Genomic DNA, 21,360 nt, shown 5'->3' on the forward strand with positions numbered 1-21,360 from the left:
CTGTCTGTCCTCCGGTATTTCCACATCAAAGTCACGCAGTCACATTTCCATACATATCTTAAATGGTGAAATATAAAGAGCTTCATTTGTTCCAAGTATCTCTATTCACTGAAATAAAAGAAAATGGCTCCAGCACATTTAAAACATTACGGCAACTCAGTACCTAAAACTGCTATATCCTCCCAAGTTGGAGGAGGAAGAGGACCTATAGCCTCCAACACCGGACGATCCATACCCTCCTATATGCGATGATGCAAATGTTGAACTATACGTGGTCTCTGGCAACTGGGAGTATGCACTCAACCCTGTGTCAACCTTGCTGTATATGCTTGGTGCGGGTTCCTTGTGACTGCTAATAAACTCCTGCAAAAAGAACACCACTTGAAGCTGTTAAAACGATATCTTACATGTTAAGACCTGAATTTGTACAGAGGGAAATGCACTCAACAATTACTATCTCATCTAACTTATGACACAGAATTGATGATAGCTACCTGGATTAACTGTTGGGCCATCTGTACTTGTGAAGTGGTGCCCTTGATTTCCACCGTAATCTCATCCGGTAAACCCCCACTCTCTTGTATTGTTAGGATTGCTCCACTCGCACGGCGAATATATGCAATATTTGATCCACCGACACCAATGATGTCCTCTGCATAGGACAATGGTACTTGCATCGTTTGCATCATCTAAAACAAAGAGTACCCATGCTAATGTTCAATCCAAAAAGAATAAGCCAACCAAAAAAAAGAAAAAGAAAAGAACAAAGAATTGGCCCAGAAGAATATAAAATAATAATAATTACAAAGAAACTGAAAGACTGGGAAGACATTCACACAATTCTTCTATCAATGCAACTGAAGCCAGAACAGTACACATAAGAAAGCCTCTATCATTTGAGATCATTTCCTAACTATCACCGGCAACAAATGGATGCAGAGGTATCCTGAGATACTATAAAAAACTTTCTTGAAATGAGCACATGTAGCATAGCAACACCAGCAGCAGCCATAATTTTGATGATTATGATTATCTTCATAATAATTACCTAAAAGCTCATTCTCATATGTTGATAATACATTGACAAACCTGTGTAACTATAGGAGCAGCAGCACGACTAACTCCACTTGAGCGTATTGCTCCAATTCCATGATCTTGTCCATATAGTGACAGTCCTGATGCAGGAATTTTGGGTTCTAGATGAGCTTCACGATCATATAAAGGATCCCGCTTCAATGACAGGGAATAATCAGAACCAATCCCAGTTTGATAAGCAGAAGCAGAATGCAGTGAGGACTGACTTCTATCAGTCCAGGCATCAACCGGACGCTCCTGTGATATTTTTGCATGGTACTGACAAAGGCATATGTTTCAGTACAGCTTGCAGTTTAACACTTACAACTCTGCAAACATGTAAAGTAGAAATTTCAGGTCTAACACTTACAGTTTTCTCAAAAATAGGAATGACGCTTTGATCAACCAAGAACTTCCTCAACTGTCCCAGTACAGCTTCTAATGCTTTAAGAACCTTCAATGCTTCACCGTGTATCTCCACAATTCTCTCATCCGAAGAAGCATAGGATGGCACTTCATCTGAAATAAATATAAATCTCAGAACCAAGCTGCTTTGAATTCAAGGGGAAAGAAATAAGGTACAGCAAATTTAGAAAAAGAAGTAAAATATACAGAAGATGGGGACTTGTTCAGAAATATACAACATGAGGGAAGAAAAGGAAAAGGAAGAAGAAGATACCACAAGAGGAGTTTATTTGATAGTTAAGGTGGGGGGTATTTAAACTCAAGACCTCAACTTTAGAGGTAGGGTGTGGCCACAACTAGGCTGTTGTCTCAGCCACCAAGATATCCCATCAAATTAGCAAATAGAAAACCAAGATTTGGGTTCTAACAATCAGCTAGGAAAGTCTTAATCCGAGTGGGTTAACGAGGTCAGTTTTCTTAAAATCCTTGCTTGGTTCTAGTAGATAACTAATTTAAGGAACCATAAACAGGTAGTGTATATGCAAACAAAAAGCAAACCAAAAGGATGAAATGCAGAAGTCAGGCATTGGCTTGCTTGATTTTGCCTTTTAAATTGAGATGTCTTATGAAATGGTAATCTTATTCAATTTCATTCTACCTTTACTCTTACTGACACCATTCTCGCACTCAGTGGAGGTCATTTCCTTAATTTATGGCGAGCTAAATACATGTCGATCCCACCTAAGTATAAGTAGTCAATGCTAAAAGAATTCCAATAAGAAGGGAAACGAAAAACTAAAAACATGTAGAATGAAACAGAGGTCCCCAGTAAGCAAGAATAATAGAGGCCCACCACACCAGAAAACTGATAGAGCGACACTTAACATCAAGCAAAGCCGCAAAGAAGAAAATCAACATTGGTAGTTTAAAAATTGTGATGAAGAAACAATATAGAGACTGAAGAAAAACATCATTGAAGCTGTTCCATGCAACAATTGTAGCAAATGTTTTGCAAAAAGAGTAAAATTGCACCTTCTGATAAAACCCGGACAGAAGCATCAGTGGCCTCCTGAATAGATTTAATAGTTGAGCCTTGCTTCCCAATCAAATTGATTGCTTGGGAAGATGCCACCAATAACCTTATAGAACAAAATGCTCCCCCGGCAACGTCACCTTCATTAGTTGATAGACCAACCACACGTTTAAAAACTCTTACAGCAGCATCCATTGCAGGGGAGAGTGAGAAATCTGGCTCTTCTTTTCCAGATATTAGAACCTAGAAAAGGAAAAAAAACTTTGCCCTAGGTAAGTAAGACATAACTACGCTGCACAGAATGAATAACAATTAATAAGAGAAACAAATAAAAAGATGGAATTTTTTGGTTGTGGGAAAAACCCTAGAGTTATTGTAGGAATTGAAGAAATGGAGGGAAAAGGTAACAGACAATGCGATCAGGAGTGCCAAGGGGGCCTTCGAGGATGCGAATGCGAGCACGAGTTTCGTCGCACATCTTCTTCACGAGTTCTCCCTTGCGTCCAATGATGCTCCCAACCTTTGAAACCGCCACAATCAACCTGAACACGTTGCATCCTGGCCACCCGGGCCACTTCTCCACCGTCGCCTTCTTAATCTCCAATTCTTCCTCTTCTTCTTCTTCTTCTTCTTCTTCTCCCTCTTCTTGCTTCGCCGTTACTTGTTCTGCCATAGCCGCGGTCGTCGCCGGAGGTGAAGGAGAAGGAGCGTCGGATGCGGGTGGTTCGGCGCGGACGCTGATAGAAGTTTCGTCCTTGCTATTGTTGTTAGAAGCCATTGAATTTTTATTTCGCGAGCTTGTTCTTTGTGCTTGCGCTTTGCGAGAGTGAAAAGAATGGCTTTGAGTTGAGCGGTGTCGCAGTTGGACAAATGCTAAAGCTTTGCTTTAGGAGTTCAGTTTTCGCTAGGACTTAATGCCCACCTGTCATCGGCAAAATTTGAGGTTTTTATTTATTTATACTACAAATTTTGAGGTTTTTATTTATGTATTTCTTCTTCCTTTAAATAATTAAAAAAATTACTTTTCATGAATTTTTTTTTTTAAAATAACTTTTTCTTATATAATATTTAAAAAAATTTTAAATAAAATTTTTTACTACATTCAACCAAATTTTTATATTTTTAATTTAGATAAAATAACTCTTAATGACAAATTATTAATTAACAATATTATCGTTGTTACATAGCATCATTCATATTAATAAATGATATGGTTACAGACATTTCACCGTTCACTTCAACCTCACATCATCGCTGAATGAACATACAATTTCTATGAGAAGCTCTGACTATTTCTTTAAAAAATGAAGGAGTTACAAAAGGAAACATTGCTAATGTACCTATCTCAGCTGAAGCATGGAATAGATGGACTCTTCAGCTCTAAACTTCCAACATCATCACATACTACTAAAACAGTAAACATCTGATTGCATATTTGATTTAAATGGAGGTTGCAGCTTGACAACCATCGAGCAATGGGGGTACAGTAAATGAATAAGTTTGTACACCCAGGCCAGAAGCTTATGAAAGCAACTCAGTGATCCACATATAAAAAGATCAAATAGGAAGGAAAAGTTACATTATTGATGAAGCTTCTCAAACTATCAGCACCAAACCACCATTTGCAATTATGTCCTACAGCTGATGGACAGGATTGGATTGGTTATCTTTTTGTCAGCTATGGAGCCACCAGATGATCTCTCTCCAGTCTCCGCTATGCAGAATACCTTGTAGTTGTAGAGACCAAATAGGGCTCAAGAAGCCTCCTTTTGCAGCCATCTCCATCGTAGGGGACCTTGGTGCTTCATAAACCAGATAGATACGAGTACTCAGTAGAAGATAAAAGTACAAACCCATGTTTCCGTAAAAAATATAACAAGCTATAGATTATGTGCAATGCAATCTTACTTCATTTCCAAATTGGGAATCTTCACTACTAAAAGGGCCCTCAAAAACATTGCCACCAGCCCTGCCCTTTTTTGCTGGATGATGAGCTGAATCTACCATACACATACAATGGGAAGCTTGAGAAGATGAAGGTTAATGTAGCCCCCCATTCTTTTCTATATTCCAGTAAAAACACATAGCCCGTTCTTCATTTTTTTAAAAAAAATATGTAGCCCCATTTTAGTCCTGGGAAGAGACTAATTAGCAACTATGTCTAGGATTTTGGAGAGCTATTCCATTCCCCAGAATCACAAATTATACTAGAAATCAAAATGCCTAACAAATAAAGATAAATTTAAACAAATACCTTGGTCCTCAGGTGTCTTGGAACAAAAGGTTTTGGCAGTCTCAAAGCATTTAGTTTTCCTCATTCTATGCAGTGCTCTTGCTCACTGTTAATTCAATTTCCAAACCATGAGGTGATTTAAACCTTACTTCGGGATCCCTCTGATCAAGCAGGATGTGTTGTAAACTGGAGGTTATCCCTATCTGATGCAACTACCAGTCTTAATCAGCCTTCAGTTCCTGCCAAGCACCTGGAACTGAATGATTACAGGAAAGCTTTATGGATTCAAACCACATGCTCATGTGCACGAAAGAGAGAGATGCTAGAAATTACCATTAACTTGTAATAAATACAAAATAAAAGAGAACTTCAGCATATTAAGAAAAAAAGCTTAAATAGACGGTAAAAGACGCATACCTCCTTAAAGAACACATGTAAGACTCAGCCTCCAAAATCCCAAAACACTTGACATCATTCAAAACTTGGACTTTCGAAACCATGACTTGAAAGCAAAAATGGGTGTTGCTTTTCTTGATACCCGTATCTGATTAAAAAGGATAAATCATTTTTTCCTCATCAACCACTTCTGATAGAGAGCAAATGTCTTAGTCAGAATTCCTCAATTTCCACTACTTTTTAATAAGTTTCTCATAGGGAACATGATCAATTTGTACACCAGATCTCTGAATCTTGGCAAAAAGCTCTTTTGCCTCCCTCAGGTTACCTCTCTTCCAGTGACCTCTAATCAGTTCTGTATAAGTTATTATATCAGGTTCACAGCCTCCTCTCAGCATCTCATCATGTAATTGGAGTGCAAAATCAAGCTGTCCAAAGTTAGAAGCAGCACCTATCAATAAATTATAGGTAACCACATCTGGGAAAAGGCCATTTAAAAGCATCTCCTTTTTCACAGAATATGCACTTCGTAAATTTCCTCCTTTCACTAGTGCATGAATTAATGCATTAAAAGTAAATATATTTGGTGAAACACCAAATGATAGCATTTGATCTATAATAGATAATGCATTTCTAAAATCTCCACATCTTCCATAACCATGAATTATAAGGTTCCATATAAGAGGCACTGGCAGTATGGACTTCTTTAACATGCTGAGAAGAAACTCATTAGCTTTCACAATATCTCCACAGGAACATAGGCCTTGAATAATTACTTTATAAGAAATCTGATCTGGAGCAATACCCATTCTTAACATAACACCATGAATGTGACAAGCCTCATCAAATTTTCCCTCCTTGCAGAGAGCACTTACAAGTGTGTTATAAGTAACAACATCAGGAAGTAAACCTCTTCTAAGCATTTCACCACAGTATCCGTAAGCAACCTTCCTGTTCTGACTCAAACAAAATCCGTGAATAAGGACATTATAAGCAACAACATCAATCTGAATATTCTTTTGAAGCATCTCATCCCAATATCCAAGAGCTTGAACCATATCCCCACTCTTAAAACTGCCATCCATAAGTATAGTTGAGGTTATCAAATCTGAAGTTGCTTGCGAATTGTCATCGCTTAAAATCTCTCTGAGAAGCTTCATAGCATCTCTTAATAGACCTCTCTTCAACAATGCATGCATAAGTATGTTACAAGTAACTCTATTTGGCCTAATAGAACAGCTGGCCATAGCGGAGAAAAGATATAGAGCTTTATCCATATCATCTATAAGACAGTAGCCCTTGATAAAAGTGTTGTAAGTCACATGGTTTGGAGGTGGACCCTTTTCTATCATCTCACGAAAAAGCCAATCTGCTTTCTTCATGTCACCTATTTTGCAGAGGCCATTTAGAAGATAATTGTGTGCAAGTACATCAGGAATAATACCTTTCTGTATCATCTTCCTCCGCAACATTAGAGCTGATCCCAACTTCCCGTCCAAACATAAAACCTGAATTATGGCTTCACCATGGTCCTCCCTTAACATCTTCCCAAGAAGCCTTGTAGCATCTCTCAGAAGATGTCTCTTGCACAATTTATGCACAAGCATACTACATGTAACCCTATTTGGCCCGATACCATGGCTAGTCATAGTGGAGAACATATAAAGGGCTTTATCCACATCATTTGAAAGGCACCATCCCTTGACAAAGGTGTTGTAGGTCACATGGTTGGGAGGTGGGCCAATTTCTAGCATGTCCCTAAAAAGCCAATCTGCCTTCTCCATGTCACCCTTTTTGCACAAGCCATTTAGAAGATAATTGTGTGTAAGCACATCAGGAATAACACCTTTCTTTATCATCTCCCTCCGTAACCATAGAGCTGCTCCCAACTTCTGCTCCAAACACAAATCTTTAATCATGGCTATCTGTCCAGCATTATCATCACTTAAAATCTCTCCGAGAAACTTCATAGCATCTCTTACTAGACCTCTCTTCAACAATGCATGCATAAGTATGTTACAAGTAACTCTATTTGGCCTAATAGAACAGCTGGCCATAGCTGAGAAAAGATAGAGAGCTTTATCCATATCATCCATAAGACAGTAGCCCTTGATAAAAGTGTGGTAAGTCAAACGGTTTGGAGGTGGGCCTTTTTCTATCATCTCATGAAAAAGCCAATCTGCTTTCTTCATGTCACCGATTTTGCACAGGCCATTTAGAAGATAATTGTGTGCAAGTATGTCAGGAATAATACCTTTCTGTATCAGCTTCCTCCGCAACATTAGAGCTGATCCCAACTTCCCGTCTGAACATAAAAACTGAATTATGGCTACACCATTGTCCTTCCTTAACATCTTCCCAAGAAGCTTTGTAGCATCTCTCAAAAGATGTCCCTTGCACAATTTATGCACAAGTATACTACATGTAACACTATTTGGCCTGATACCACGGCTAGCCATAGTGGAGAACATATAAAGGGCTCTATCCGCATCATTTGAAAGGCAACATCCCTTAATAAAGGTGTTGTAGGTCACATGGTTGGGAGGTGGACCAATTTCTAGCATCTCCCTAATAAGCCAATCTGCCTTCTCCATGTCACCTTTTTTGCACAAGCCATTTAGAAGATAATTGTGTGTAGGCACATCAGGAACAACACCTTTCTTTATCATCTCCCTCCGCAACCATAGAGCTGCTTCTAACTTCTGCTCCAAACACAAATCTTTAATCATGGCTATCTGTCCAGCATTATCAGCTTTCAAAGTGCGTACCTTGAGTCCTAACTTTGTCAATGATATATTTTCCCTGAAAAATCTCATATAGAAATGAAAGACATTATAGGTGAGAATTTTCTCATTTATAAGTCATTGAATCATCCATGACCAACACTCTCGAAATGCTTATGTAAAACAATTGGAAGGTCTTAATTAACAATCAATCAATCCTGACATAAAAGATAAATATTAAAAACAATTTCAAGATCCCAAGAGCAAGATCATTCTTAACATCAACATGCAGCCTTGATTTAAAGAAGTTTAACCAGATATCAACATATGTATATTATTTATACCCAAAGGCAGATAAAGCAAGTGTTACTTCAACTATGAGTTCAAGTCTTCAAGATGCTTAAAATGTATATTTGAAACTCTTAAAAACAAAGTAGTATATCCAATCTATTAGACATTATAAAAGTCATAAAACTCACAAAGTAGGCCTATGATTTCAAAAGAGGAAAAAAGAAATAAACTATCTTTATCACATATTGCATATAACATTAATTTAGTGTTCACTTTCTCTTTTGAGCCATGTTTGTTAGATTGACACAAGTAAGTCATAACATTGCGCTCAAGCAAAAATAAAATGCATGAAGCATTCAAATTTTGATTACAAATCATCAAAGGATAATAGGAATCACCACATGATTGTTTCCTTAGTTTTCATTAAACTCATTGGTTGTATGAGATGAGCATGGAAACAATATTAAATGATTGTGCAATTCTCCTGTTTCAAATTTTAGAAGGAGAAGAAAAGAAGCTGTGATTCCCAAACAAAAAAAAAGAATCAAAAGCTAACCTCATCATTTTCAAACGCTCCAAACTCTCCTTTAGTGTTGCATCTAACACATTGAACACTGCCTTTGGGTCTTGTTTGCCATTGAAATCTTTCTTCTTAAAAAACCAATCTTGAGTTCTCAACTGATAATGATCACTGGTAGCTGGCATGAGATCTCCAACAGCTGAAAGTGGATTTTCAACCTTACTAGCCCTTCACGAATTTTCAGGTCCATAAATTAGAAAACAAAATGCAAGGCAAGGTGCAATATGCTCAACAAAATGAACTCCATAAAATGTTTTCTTTAGGCTGATTAAAATTTCTATTGGATGGTTCCATCCAAAAAACAAACACTTTTGGGAAACTCAGAGTGGTTGTTTGTCTATATTGGGAATTGTTAAGAGGATGAGTCCTGTTTGTTGGATCACTCTGTAGGTTATTCTTTGTTCTATCACGTAGTTTTTTAAGTCTCCTCAGTTAAAGTTTAGCTGCCTACCCCAAGTACCCTTTTCCTTGTCTTGGACTGTACCATTAATACATTTACATAGCAAAAGTTAAAACAGCAAATCAAATTAAAGCAAAGATGGTTAAACAGCTACAAGAACATTGCAGATTCTTCAAGTTATTTTCCCCACAAAATATAACGATATAGCTGAACTAAACTTGGAAGGGAGATTAATCTGGAAATTAAAACAAAAAAGTTACCTTGCATTTGGATTAATGCTCAAAATGTTGGCCACCATCTGCGCAACATTGTACTTAATGGAATCGAGTGCTTGATTCAAGAACCGAATCAGAAAAACATGAGACGATGAGCATGGCATTGATTCCCCACAGGCAATTGCTAACTGGATAAATTCAAAAAACCATTTTCTTTTTACCTTTCAATACTTCTTTTTTACAAAGAAGAAGAAAAAAGAACAAGGGAACTCACGGCCATTGGATTAACGTCCTCGTAGGGCAAGGAATCTCAGTAGCTTCTAACTCTGCATCATCACTTCCTCTTCGTTCGCGGTTGCCCAGCCACGGTTGAGGCAGAAGTCGGAGGAGTTTTGCTCCGTTTTCTCTTTTCCCTGGGCTTACCGGGTTTCCTTGGATTTTGGACCTTGACTTCGAATGGGCTGGGACCTTAGCCCAAACCCCTCTGTTTGGAGGTAAGTTGGAGATTCTCACGTACACCTGCAGTGCACAATCTCCGGATACATCAGCCCACGTGGCGCCTATGTTAAAAAGACAAAACGAAAATCACTCGCTAAGTGCAACCCACATCCGCGGTTTAAAAGGCTAACCGCTCCTTCACCTTTCTATTGCAACTTGTAAGTTGTAGAGTAGAATTCCAGCAAAAGGAAAAATCTTTACTTCAATTTCCCGGTAATTCTAATTTCTGAAAGATGTTCTTGTCTATTTTGTTGCTTATTTGTTTTAGACAAAGATTTGGTTCTGTCGGTGAAGATGCTGCATGTCTCTGTCTCTCGACAAAAGTTTAATTTCTGTTCCGTTATATATGTTGGAATCAATCTAAGCCATGACTTTGATTATTCGCTAAAAAATGGATAAACTGGATTCGCTACTTGAATATTTGTGAGATATAGACATGTTGCAAATGATTGAACTTTCTTGTAAGATACTCCACTAGGTGTTCATTGACAAACAATATACTCGAAAATTTTAGATTTATTATTTGTTTTTGTTAAATTTATCATTGTTTATTGGATATAATCTTATTTTTGCGAACATGCACACTTACTAAATTCTAATCGGTGAATTTTTGCTCTTGGTGTGTGCTGAAACGATCTGCAAATGTTGAAACCAATGTTCTGTTAACAGTGGTGGCAGGAATATGTTTGTAGAGCACTGGCAGGGTTTGGAATGTGGTGAAATCCTTCACGGTGGATCAAAGCTGCTGACTGCCAGCAATACATGTATGACTTCTGAACCAACTCTGCCTTGCAAACGAAGGAAGCTTCTGAATAACGCCATTATTGTGTTTCCTGGTGAGCCAGAAGCAGATGAACTGCCTTCATCTACAGTCAGCGGAAGTCCTTCAAAGACTCAAATCTTGTATGGAAATAATTTGGTTGCTACAGGTCCTATTACTGCTGCACACAAATATGAAAGAGATCTAGTTGGTTCTGATGCTCTTGCAAATTCACAAGGGCTTGATAGTGGTCCTGGTTTAGACATTAAATTATCTATGAGTTTTGACCATGATTCTGAATCACAGTTGATACTCTCTGATAAAACGAGTAGATCTGATAGTTTTCATTTACTGGAAGGCAAGATGGGGGATTGTTTTGGTGTTACTAATAAGACTGAAGTCAATAAACCCTATGGTGATATTAAAGGAGTAGAGGAGGTAAAGGAAGACCACTCTATAAGAGATCTGTGCATTTCTGTTCTCAATAGTCAAGGGTTGCCTGTAAACGAGTGGTCTAGTACAAGTAGTCCTTTCACACAACCTCCAGAAGTTTGTAATGATTGGGCTTTTACCCAAACTTGTAAACAGTGTGGTAATTCTGAAAGTACACTGGAAATGTTACTTTGTGATCATTGTGAAGAGGCATATCATATATTTTGTTTGAACCCTAGGTTAAAGAAGTTGCCAACAGATGAGTGGTTTTGCCATCACTGTTCAAATATGAATTCGAAAGTTCTCCAAGAAACTTCCTTTCTTAAATCACCTATTCCAAGTTGGAGGAGAGCAACAGCTAAATTTGAAATGGGTCCAATAGCAATCATGTTGAAATACCCTGAGCCATACGTGTCCCATGTCAGAATTGGCAAACCATTCCAAGCAGAAGTTCCTGAGTGGTCTGGTCAAGTTCCTAAGTATGTTATACCTTTAGATCTACAAAGTAATATTATACATGTTAGCAAGCATATGTTTCTTGTACTTGTTCCTCTTTCCAACTTTTAATTTAGAGTATTCTGTGATGGTTATATAGGAGCCAAGTTCTAGTGCTATGGTAAATATCCAGACAACTTCTACTTGATCTTGCTATCTAGCTCTTTTATGAATACTCCTACTATGTGGATTTATTGGTGAACTGAAGTTTTAACAGTATCCTTTCTTTTGTAATACTGTTTTCTTTGATGGTGCAGTGATGATTATTTCTTTGGTGAGCCATTGGAATTGGATCCAGCAGAAACTGTTGCTTCAAATGTAAGAAATCTTTTTCAGCATGGCTAGTGGATCTTCTTTGGCTGTAAAGCTTCGACTTTGAGAATAGCTAAATCTTGAAAATAGGATTTGGGAAATATTGGGGTGGAATAACAGGTATTGTGGCTTCTCAGGTCCACTGGTCAGACTGGTTTTCCAAGTCCAATTCCTTGAGTAATTGGCTCCAATGTCGAGAAGTCCATTATGATGATGCAAGAAATTGTGTTGAAGGAACTGCATGTGGGAAATGGCGCAGGTAAATACAAATGCATACTTTCTCCTCTTTTCCTATCCTGTAGGGATGCAAAGTCCACCTGGATCACAAGTGTTAGAGGAAATTCTAAAACAATTGTGAGAGCAATTCTACCAGTTTGTCTTTTGTTAACTTCCCTAAAAATAGAGGAAAAATTTTCATGGTAATTCTACCTCCCTGCTGCTATTGTTGTATGGGCTAATGCTCATAAGATTTGTTGTAATAAGAAGGCAAAATCTCTATCATATCATTTTGTGACTGATATTGTCACGATGCAATAGGTACATAACTTTATGGAGCACAGATATGAAGTTCTTTTATTTTCTTATCATATCATTTTGTGACTGATATTGTCACGATGCAATAGGTACATAACTTTATGGAGCACAGATATGAAGTTTTTTTATTTTCTTTAAATGAGAAGGCACATTTTGCATCTCACTGGCACTTTATCAAATTTTTTTCCCTTATCCAATGTAATTGTGCACTTAAAAGTAAAAAAAAAATACATGCATCACTTTCATACATCCCTTTTACTTACTTGAAGCCCTGATAATACAGGGCACCACTTTCTGAAGTCCAAACTGATGACTGGGACTGTTCTTCTGCTGTTGTTTGGGACCCAGCCCACGCTGATTGTGCTGTTCCTCAGGTATTCTTCTAGTCTTCTCTATTATTTTGAACACTTCCTGCTTAGTAAGAGGTTTGCTCTGCTACATTCTGTCTTGCATGTTACAAGAGTAGATATGTCGTGTGGTGTGCCTGTGAGTATGCACTTTAAATCGTCATCTACTTTTCCATGCATTTTTCTTCGTAAATCTTAAACAGTTTTTCTATTGTATTTCACTAGTAGTGAGCTTAGTTCTTACCAAAAGCTTAATCTAGACAAATGAAAGCACTTTGAATGAACGAACTTTATTTCTTGGGTATTTTTGTTATAAGTAATGAACATTCTAGAAGGTCTGTTTTTTCCATAAACAGATTCTCTTTCTTCCCTCCTTCTGTTTGTAATGGACCTTATTATTACATAATGATATAGTTTTATCCTTTTTCTAGGAGTTGGAAACAGAACAAGTTCTAATACATTTGAAGTACATAGAACAGGTATGTCCCCTTTATTTACGATTCTGGAGCAGTTTTTGGGAATATGTTGCTGAGAATGTCTTTCTGGTTAGGCTATTGGAAGTGTTGCATTTGATTTATTTGACAAACACAACCTCATTGTTTAACATTGTAGTTTCTTGGGATTTACCTTCTGTCTCCACTGGCTATTTTTTACTTGGCCTGGTTTCTCTATTGTTAATTAAAATTTGGCTTATGGTTCCATAGTATAATTAAGTTATCTAGGACAGGGTTGGTTTATCATGTTTTGTCATGAAATTTAAGAAATAACACTATGTTTCCACGACTGCTAAAGTTAGAGGCTTGTGCTATATGGATTACAGTTTTGCTTATTGATTCATGCTTTATAATTTATATTAACAATTCTCTTACCTTCTGTCAATGGCTGTGTAGCTGAGATCTCACTTTGGTGCCAAAAGGAGAAAGACTTGAATATCACTATTACAAATTTAGAGTGCAGTGGTTGTTTTCCAAATCTGAGGTGAGTGTTCATAAACTACAAGAGATTGATATCTCAAAGTTTCGATTAATAAGAATTCCTTTTTGAATACCTTTTTGTCTTTGCAGAAGACCGGCGTAGATCTTTATACAGGCAAAAGGTTTAGCAATTCCACAGGAATCAACTTGGTTTCATTGTAGTTATACAATATACACAACAGTTGCCAGATGGAGCTGCTGTTGTAATTGTCACCCAAAAATGTTCAATTTTATACGCCCTTGATCTAGTTCGCGCCTGTAGTTTCCCCATACCATGCTGATGCTGGGTGAATGTCCATTCTTTTCAGCCACTTGGCTCCACACACAAACATAATTTTTGTTTAAACTCAAAAATAATGAATGCTATATTACCAATTCTTATCATCTTTCCAAGGTGAAATTGATCGAAAGAAATGCGAGAATGATATTTAAAAGATATTCAGAATATGTAAAATATGTTTCCCCTTGGATGTTTTTCCTTGTTTCATCTCCTGTGTCCCTGGAACTGTCTCCCACCAGATTTGCTTCTTCTCCCCACGCTTTGATTATGATGCCTGTTAGTGTTCCCGAATTTGAGAGGTACAACTTGCTCAATATATGATTTTCCAGGAAAGTTCCTCTTATCTCTGGGAAGGGCAAGAAGCTCTGGTAACCAATACGCCACATACTCGCCTTCAGGGTCATATGTTTGTGCCTGAAAAATCATTTATCTTAACAATATTTTTGCTTAAAAGAACTGATGTAAGCAAACTAATCTAAATGCAAGTAGAAAATTTGTTCAGAAATTTAGATATCAAAGTGCACGTACTTGCTTTGGGATGCTGAAATAGCGATCTTCTCTAGGGTCATTTCCAACTCCTTAGAAGAAGGAGCAGTAGTTAATGTTAGGATAAGACCTCAGGCTAGCTAGATTCTAAATATAGATGCTTAAGAAAGGAAATGCACATGTGAATTCACCTGCACCATACGTCCAGTTTCCATAGTTGGAACATGGGTCATAATCTAAAAGGCATGTTTCGAACCATTCTGCTCCCATACGCCAGTCAATTCCCATGTCTCGAACAAGAAAGGAACATACAATCTGCAGATGAGTAGACTAGCCATTGGTAATGTTGCAAACATGTTTAACAGCATGCTGGATTCCCAGAAAAACAAAATGAAGATGTAGGTGTTATCTAAGGATTGTTTACCTGCCGGCCTCGATTTGACATGAATCCAGTGGCTGAGAGTTCCTTCATGTTTGCATCTATAAGAGGGTACCCGGTGCAGCCATTTCTCCAAGATTCAAACAATTTTTGTTCTTGACTCCATCCCCTTTCCGCTTTTCTGGGGCCACCTACAATAGCTAAATTTGTCAAATGATATGATAATGACCATTGATTCATATGCATTTGTTCAAAGAAAGTTGGTCTTCTACTCAAACAGTGACAGAATTTCACCACAAAAACATTAATTTACTCCTAAAGAAATTCAACTAATTTCGATCTTTACCTAAATGGAAAATTGAATTCCCATATTTGATCGAAAGAAATCTGAAGTAATCCCTCCATATCAATTCAAACAACACCCTGCAACAAATTTCATACTGAGAAGAGTAAGGAAGGAAATGTTTTCCGCTGACAGCAAGAGCAATGGAAGGTACCAGTATGTGGAGTCATTCGCTAGCCTTTCCTTTTCATATCTCTTTACCTAATAGCATTAACCAAAATACCTGCCTGAGTTAAAATCATCATTTCCATCATACAACATGGTTATGTAACAACAGCAAAGGAAAAGTTCAGAAAGTTTGCAAACCTCTTCATATATGAATCGAGGAGAGAGACTTCCTGAAGCAAGCCATGGAGAGAACTTCGTTGAGTAATCAGGTCCTAACATTCCGTTCCTTGTCTCCTTGTATACTTTTAACGAGTCCTATAAACGCATGCAATTGAGACTGATTAAGGAAGGCAGCAAAATCTGAGCAATTTTTTCTTTTTACCTCCCTGTTATCAACTGCCCATGTTATAGTATTACATTCTCCGTCTAACACATATCATGCAAGTAAATTGGTAAATGAGCCAATTCATCTTGCCTTCTTCCAGAAGTACTCTGATACTCTGCTCAATGCAGCAGTTTCGCCTCCCAAAAATCTCATTCCTTTTGTAGCCTGTCATTTGAAGAAGAATAATAAAAGAAAAACTCATATAAACACTATCATTCTCAATGCTTGTTGAATATTTGTATGCATACTATATATGGCATGTTAGCTTGCCTTTTCTGATTGAAGTCCAAGCTGCTCAATTGAAGGAACATGTCCCCAGTCATCGATACTAGGAGCTGGCCCAAGAGATTTTGGAAGTCTGATGCACCCTCGTATGGCACATTTGGCTTCAACAGACTGCAAGTGTTAACTTCTGTTAACAATATCTAACACACACAACCTTCTTACAGTCATTCACACCAAACCATGATGAACCGAAAATGACAAAATGTAGAATCATGCCTTACGAAACTGAGTATACACGTCTGGCAAACTGCTGATACTGATTGGAAGGTCATCTAAGTGATACATGGTGCTGCCCCATATAAGTTCTAGCTTAGGATTGTGAGTTGAACTTGAACTCGTAGAATTCCCTTGAGCAGGTGATAACACCACCCCTCTCAGACCTCGCGTGACCAGTCTTTCAACTTGTAGCTCCTCACTGCAGGTTTCTTTATGTGCATATACCTGATTAGATTAGTATTCAAAAATGCGCATTATGTAAATTCAATGACTCAGAAAGAAATTATAAACCATAGATTCATTTATAGCTTGAAGTGGTAGGCACTCAACTGTGTGAGCTCCAAAAGCTTTTGCAAGAGAAGGAAGAATGTCCTCTGGCTTCCCACGTTGAATGAGAAGATCAAGGCCCTTCTTCATCAAATTCTTCTTCAAATCAGCCAAGCATTCAATAATAAATTGCGCTCTCAAAGCTAGCAAGAAACAAATGGAAAGAAAATAGAAATGAATAAAATAATAGTATTATTAGTAATACTAATGGCGGATTCAGAAATGATACCTCCAGTCTTTGGGAAACCAAAGCAATAGGTAGTCTCAAAGAGACGAGGATCGATGCAGTAAACAGGCAAAATGGCCTCAGAAGAAACCCAAGCCTTAAACAAAGCCTCGTTGTCTAACACTCTCAGATCATTCCTATACCAAACTATGGAAATCCCTTTCCCGTTCCTCTTCACTGTCTTTGATGAGTACCTTTCAAAGGTTTTCTCCGCAATGCTGTCCATTTCATGGGAGTCTAGTCCCGGGACCTGGTAGATTGTAGAAGAAGAAACGGATTTGGGTTCGGATTTTGAAGTGGAATTCATGATTTGGAAGCCAAGACGGAACCTAATATGACTTGAATATGCAAATATCGAAGACGGGTAGATCAGTTTTCTCTGTGAAAGTAAAGAGGATGAAGGAAGAATGGCCATGTTGCATGTAGTTGGGGCTTTGTAGCTGGCAAACTATTAAGCAGTTAGGCAGTTGAAATGTGGATATGAAGGACGTGGCGCTTTCTTAACCTGTAGACAGGTTCTTAAATTTCTCAACGGATTTGTCTCAATAGCAGCCACAGCTTTGTCTTTCAAAAAGTAACCCAGACTTGAATGACAGCAGATGACAAGCTCTAAGCCAGCTTTATTATGCAGCTTGGCCCACTTCAGGCTCCAACTCCCTTACAGTTTGGGGTCCAATTCATGATCTACAGACTGTCCTGTGCCTTTTTTATGAAAAAAATAAAACATGCTTGTAAATTTAGCAAGGAAGCTTCCTTGACAAAGGTGCAGTCAAGGTTTGCTTTCCTATTTTGGAAAAGAAAGATGCATAGTTGCACTAGCATCATCTCTTCTTGAATCATATGAACACATCTCGTCTAATTTATGATACAGAATACAGATATCATTAGACAATTTCTGCTTCTCGACCATACTGATGCAGCATTTTGGGCTATTCGGGTTTCATGTCTTTCGTTTCATCGTATGTATGATGTTGGATCTTGACATCAGAATAGCTACTCATTTGACTAATCAAACTTCCCCAGGATAAGCCTATCCAGATAGAACCTGCTGCTGGACAAAACTGTCGAACTAGGAATGCCAAAAGTCAGAGCAATCATTGATCAAGACAACGCAATTTTTCTTGGTAACATTCACTCCATTCAACCAACAAATTTTCTTTCTTGTTTGTTCATAGTTTACTCAACAATTAGATTGCCTTGAACATGAAGGAAAAGTTTTTTACACCTACAATTTTGTATGGTTCAGTGATGCAAGATGTCTCTAAGCTGCAAGTAGATGATACAATAAAGGCATCAGTTACATGGTGAGGGCTTCAACGAGCTCCAAACTTTGTCTATGCCTCACCAAAATTGTTGCGTCAGTCTGCAGCAAACACAGATAAGTCCAATCTAGTCCATTTGCTGCAATTGCCAATCACAAGAACAGGAATGCAGGTTTTCATGAAAACTTCAATCTGCACATGCAGAAGTGAAATGATAGAAAAGGAAAGTACCATTATATAACCAGAAAAAGAAATAGATAGACAAAAGAAGTGCAGTACGGGTACATACGTCTATTACTAGCTAAGGGTTCAATTAAGGCAACAGGGTCACAAAGAACATGGTAAGAACAATGCTACACTGACGGAAATGAAGACTGTAGATTAGCTAACTATTAAGTAATCTTAACTCACTACCTGTGACAAATGGAGTTAATCTTTCTGAAGGCCTGATAATTAATGATAAACCTGAACAAGTGAACATAAGATTTCAATTTTATATCTTGGAACAAAAAAAGGGGGAAAATGAATGAAGAGATTTCGTGCCTAATCACATGCATGGTGCATTCCTAGTGGCTTGTTTTTTAACGTGGGCAAAGCAACCACCAATCACCAACCTAGCCTTATTCTACGACCAGGAATGATGTAAAAGATTGGGAAAGAGAGGGGAAGAGCTGAAAAGAGCATTTCAGTTACCATATCCATAGCATAAGCAAATAGTGTAAAGGAGGAGAAGCATCAGATAATGATTTCAGAATTACCTAAGTGCCATGATTCACAACATGAAGATGGCTAATGATGATACTTTTGTCCTTTCAGAATAGTCCATGACCTGAAATCAAATTATATATCAACTCTCATAGGGTAAAGGGCAGAGAGTTATAAAACATAGGTTGCTGCTAAGCACTAAGCAATATCCAGAGAACAGAGCAAGTTTAAGATGTCTCACGAATGATGTCCCAAAAAGAAAAGCAAAAGAGGAAAACGAGATATAATTGCACTTGTGACCCAGACCTAAAGAGTTCAATAAAGTTTAACAAATTTGACCAGACAATATAACCATCCACCATTAACTGTTAAGAGAAAGCAACCACTCCTAACAATCCAAGTATTGTCTTATCTCAATAATATCTTCAATAACTTCCCATCTATATCCAGCTCAAGCAACAATGAGAGATGAGTCCTTCTGCACTATTGATTGACACAAACACAAAGGCAACTGAAACTTTCTGATATGCTGCATAGGACAGCAATAGCAGAATCACTATACCAACCAATAGTCCCGATTCCACCTAAGTGGATCAAAATTCAAACCCCTGTTCTATAAGAAGTAGCTGGGAAATTTTAGGTTGGAAAACGGTCCTTGAGGATGATTAAACAGTTACAAAAATCTCACCAGGAGCTTTTACTTCAAGATAGTTAAAATTATTGCTCATTTATGGTGACAGGAACCACCTTTTTCTTTCCTTTTTTTTTCTTTTCTTGATGAATTATCGTTTATCATTCAAAATTAGATTGAAGAAGGCTGCAAGCAGCAAATGAACAAACATGACTAAAAATCACCTTGATGTCAAATTAGCATTGTTTGTTATAAGTTATAACCAACAAATATGATTTCTGTAATGAATGTTTTTCAATGTTCCATGAGATTGGATGTATGAGATGATACTGAAGATGGAACTGTTAACCTCTTCTCACCTATAAAGTTGTTCCAGGAGCACAACTAGTGCAATTTGATGATTCAATACCATTGAAGACAACTTGATTGATACATTTGCACGTTCTCGTATTTGTTGTCCATGACCATAAGGTCCACCAATGCAAAACGATAACCTTAAAGCTCCCTATAACATGGAAAATTGCAAAAACACTTATACTATACATGAGTCAGTCTTTTAAATATCAAATTCAACCAATACGGAGTTACAAAGTATGCTTCATAATGTCCTATATCAGTGCATTGTGATCAAGGATCACAAAGTGAATATGATCCCAGAATTGTTCTGGCTTCTAAAACATTTGCAATTTCAAGCATCTGATAAATGGAAGGTGGTATCTAGCTAGAAACGAGCTTGATGGTGATGGCTAATATCTATCTCAAGGAGCAATGCAAAATATGTATGACAACACTTACAATTCCAGCTGCATACGCACCTAACTTACCAGAAGCTATTTGATGCCAATTTAGTTCTGAGTATTTTCCACAGTCAGTTGGTTTCATATACTCAAATAAGACTTAAGCAACAGGATAAATGTATTTTCATTCATTCCCAATAATCATTGTAATGGTTTTTATTCCATACCGTATTCCCAGCATCTCCTAACAATTCGGCCATGTGCTCAGACCCAATATCTAGTCCATGCTCATCCAACATCACCACCTACAAGTAGAGAGGTAAATAGTTGCAAATCAAGGCTGAATGCTCCAACAAAACTAAATTTGTGAACATTACAATGGTTAAAGGTGCCTAATAAAGAGCTGGAAGACAAGCAGGCAAACAGAAATAAGAAGTTAAGTTGAATGGTGTTTGAGGCCCTACCCAATCATCGGACCTGATAAGGTTGACAACAGCCGTGTCTTCATCATCAACCTGAGCCCTCGCATTGCTACAAGAAGTCAAGAACAAATTCACCCATAAAATTACAGTTCTTAGATGGCATAAAAAATGAGCACATAAAGACATAAAGGAAAGAGTACCGTGCATTTTTAGGATTGGACCGAATTTGAACATCATCAACATGACAATAACATTTGAGCTTTGCGATATATTCATCCACCAGTAATTGCACACCAGGAGACCTCTTTTTTCCTACCGATAGGATTCGAACAGGCAATGCTCTCTGCCCAGTCCCACCAATCGAAGCCTCATAGTTGTTACTAGCTGTTATTTATAATCTTGAAACATGAATTTGACATGAAACAGAGGGGGCGGAGCAGGAAGTTTACCACGGATTGACCAGTGTATTTGCAGCCTTTACCTGATAATTTTGATTCGAGAATTGAGATTAATACAAAGTTGCAGACGAATATTTAATAGTTTGATTCTGATTAGGATACAAAAACCTGAAGAATGAGAGCTGGAATTCTTCCACTGAAGACAAGCACCACACGCTGAAATCGCCATTGCCATCACTAACTTTTGGTATTATAATTGTACTACTAGCAACGGCGTCAAGAGTAAAGACTGTAGCTTTTCTTTTTCTTGGTACATAAAGACTGTAACTTTTCTTTACCAGCAATGGGTTCTGATGGTGATGAGTCTGGTGACCACTCACCCGAACCCCCACGTTGTGGTAAATGTACTATGGGTGAAACGACAGCGTTTCTCGAGGCTAAGTCAGGGTGGTTCTCTTTTTATTTATT

The 21,360-nt window shown here is 37.8% G+C and overlaps 5 protein-coding genes across 9 annotated transcripts; 1 reads left to right on the forward strand and 4 right to left on the reverse strand.

Annotated features, from left to right (window-relative positions):
• Nucleotides 1-63: 63 nt before the first annotated feature.
• Nucleotides 64-3,443, reverse strand: PEP (RNA-binding KH domain-containing protein). The gene is made up of 6 exons (XM_007011477.3): nt 2,925-3,443; nt 2,512-2,755; nt 1,445-1,593; nt 1,090-1,353; nt 495-689; nt 64-363 (listed from the first exon to the last, which is right to left on the reverse strand). Exons 1-6 carry the CDS (start codon nt 3,288-3,290, stop codon nt 157-159), a joined length of 1,425 nt encoding a protein of 474 aa, XP_007011539.3. The 5' UTR covers nt 3,291-3,443; the 3' UTR covers nt 64-156.
• Nucleotides 3,444-3,920: 477 nt separating this feature from the next.
• On the reverse strand, nt 3,921-9,955 carry LOC18587601 (Tetratricopeptide repeat (TPR)-like superfamily protein). The gene is made up of 7 exons (XM_018126412.2): nt 9,625-9,955; nt 9,396-9,538; nt 8,712-8,903; nt 5,163-7,943; nt 4,767-5,001; nt 4,421-4,512; nt 3,921-4,314 (listed from the first exon to the last, which is right to left on the reverse strand). Exons 1-4 carry the CDS (start codon nt 9,628-9,630, stop codon nt 5,375-5,377), a joined length of 2,910 nt encoding a protein of 969 aa, XP_017981901.2. The 5' UTR covers nt 9,631-9,955; the 3' UTR covers nt 3,921-4,314; nt 4,421-4,512; nt 4,767-5,001; nt 5,163-5,374.
• Nucleotides 9,931-14,077, forward strand: LOC18587602 (uncharacterized). Of its 2 annotated transcripts, none has more exons than XM_018127202.2 (8): nt 9,931-10,061; nt 10,518-11,519; nt 11,793-11,853; nt 11,985-12,106; nt 12,665-12,755; nt 13,160-13,207; nt 13,619-13,706; nt 13,793-14,077. In XM_018127202.2, exons 2-7 carry the CDS (start codon nt 10,531-10,533, stop codon nt 13,655-13,657), a joined length of 1,350 nt encoding a protein of 449 aa, XP_017982691.2. In that variant the 5' UTR covers nt 9,931-10,061; nt 10,518-10,530; the 3' UTR covers nt 13,658-13,706; nt 13,793-14,077. The 2 variants fall into 2 exon arrangements, with proteins under 2 accessions (XP_017982691.2, XP_088666305.1); XM_088810179.1 differs by lacking the exon at nt 9,931-10,061 and adding an exon at nt 10,132-10,309.
• On the reverse strand, nt 14,037-17,702 carry CRY3 (cryptochrome 3). Its single transcript, XM_018127201.2, has 12 exons — nt 16,741-17,702; nt 16,515-16,654; nt 16,185-16,409; nt 15,954-16,079; nt 15,774-15,848; nt 15,497-15,613; nt 15,345-15,391; nt 15,194-15,270; nt 14,893-15,038; nt 14,660-14,783; nt 14,511-14,560; nt 14,037-14,396 (listed from the first exon to the last, which is right to left on the reverse strand). The coding sequence occupies exons 1-12, from the start codon at nt 17,150-17,152 to the stop codon at nt 14,187-14,189; spliced, it is 1,749 nt and encodes a 582-aa protein (XP_017982690.2). The 5' UTR covers nt 17,153-17,702; the 3' UTR covers nt 14,037-14,186.
• Nucleotides 17,703-17,852: 150 nt separating this feature from the next.
• LOC18587604 (methyltransferase) lies at nt 17,853-21,276 on the reverse strand. 4 transcript variants are annotated; one of them, XR_016028516.1, is made up of 9 exons: nt 21,061-21,276; nt 20,944-20,975; nt 20,695-20,837; nt 20,537-20,603; nt 20,300-20,377; nt 19,695-19,840; nt 18,758-18,828; nt 18,414-18,464; nt 17,853-18,138 (listed from the first exon to the last, which is right to left on the reverse strand). XR_016028516.1 is itself a non-coding variant. In XM_088810180.1 (8 exons), exons 1-7 carry the CDS (start codon nt 21,125-21,127, stop codon nt 18,789-18,791), a joined length of 573 nt encoding a protein of 190 aa, XP_088666306.1. In that variant the 5' UTR covers nt 21,128-21,276; the 3' UTR covers nt 17,853-18,138; nt 18,758-18,788. The 4 variants fall into 4 exon arrangements, 2 of the variants coding, with proteins under 2 accessions (XP_088666306.1, XP_007011557.3); XR_001929420.2 differs by having other exon boundaries at nt 17,853-18,191; XM_088810180.1 differs by lacking the exon at nt 18,414-18,464.
• Nucleotides 21,277-21,360: the final 84 nt, after the last annotated feature.

Source organism: Theobroma cacao, chromosome 9, assembly GCF_053813885.1.
Source record: "Theobroma cacao isolate CCN51 chromosome 9, ASM5381388v1, whole genome shotgun sequence".
Taxonomy (NCBI): Eukaryota; Viridiplantae; Streptophyta; class Magnoliopsida; order Malvales; family Malvaceae; genus Theobroma; species Theobroma cacao.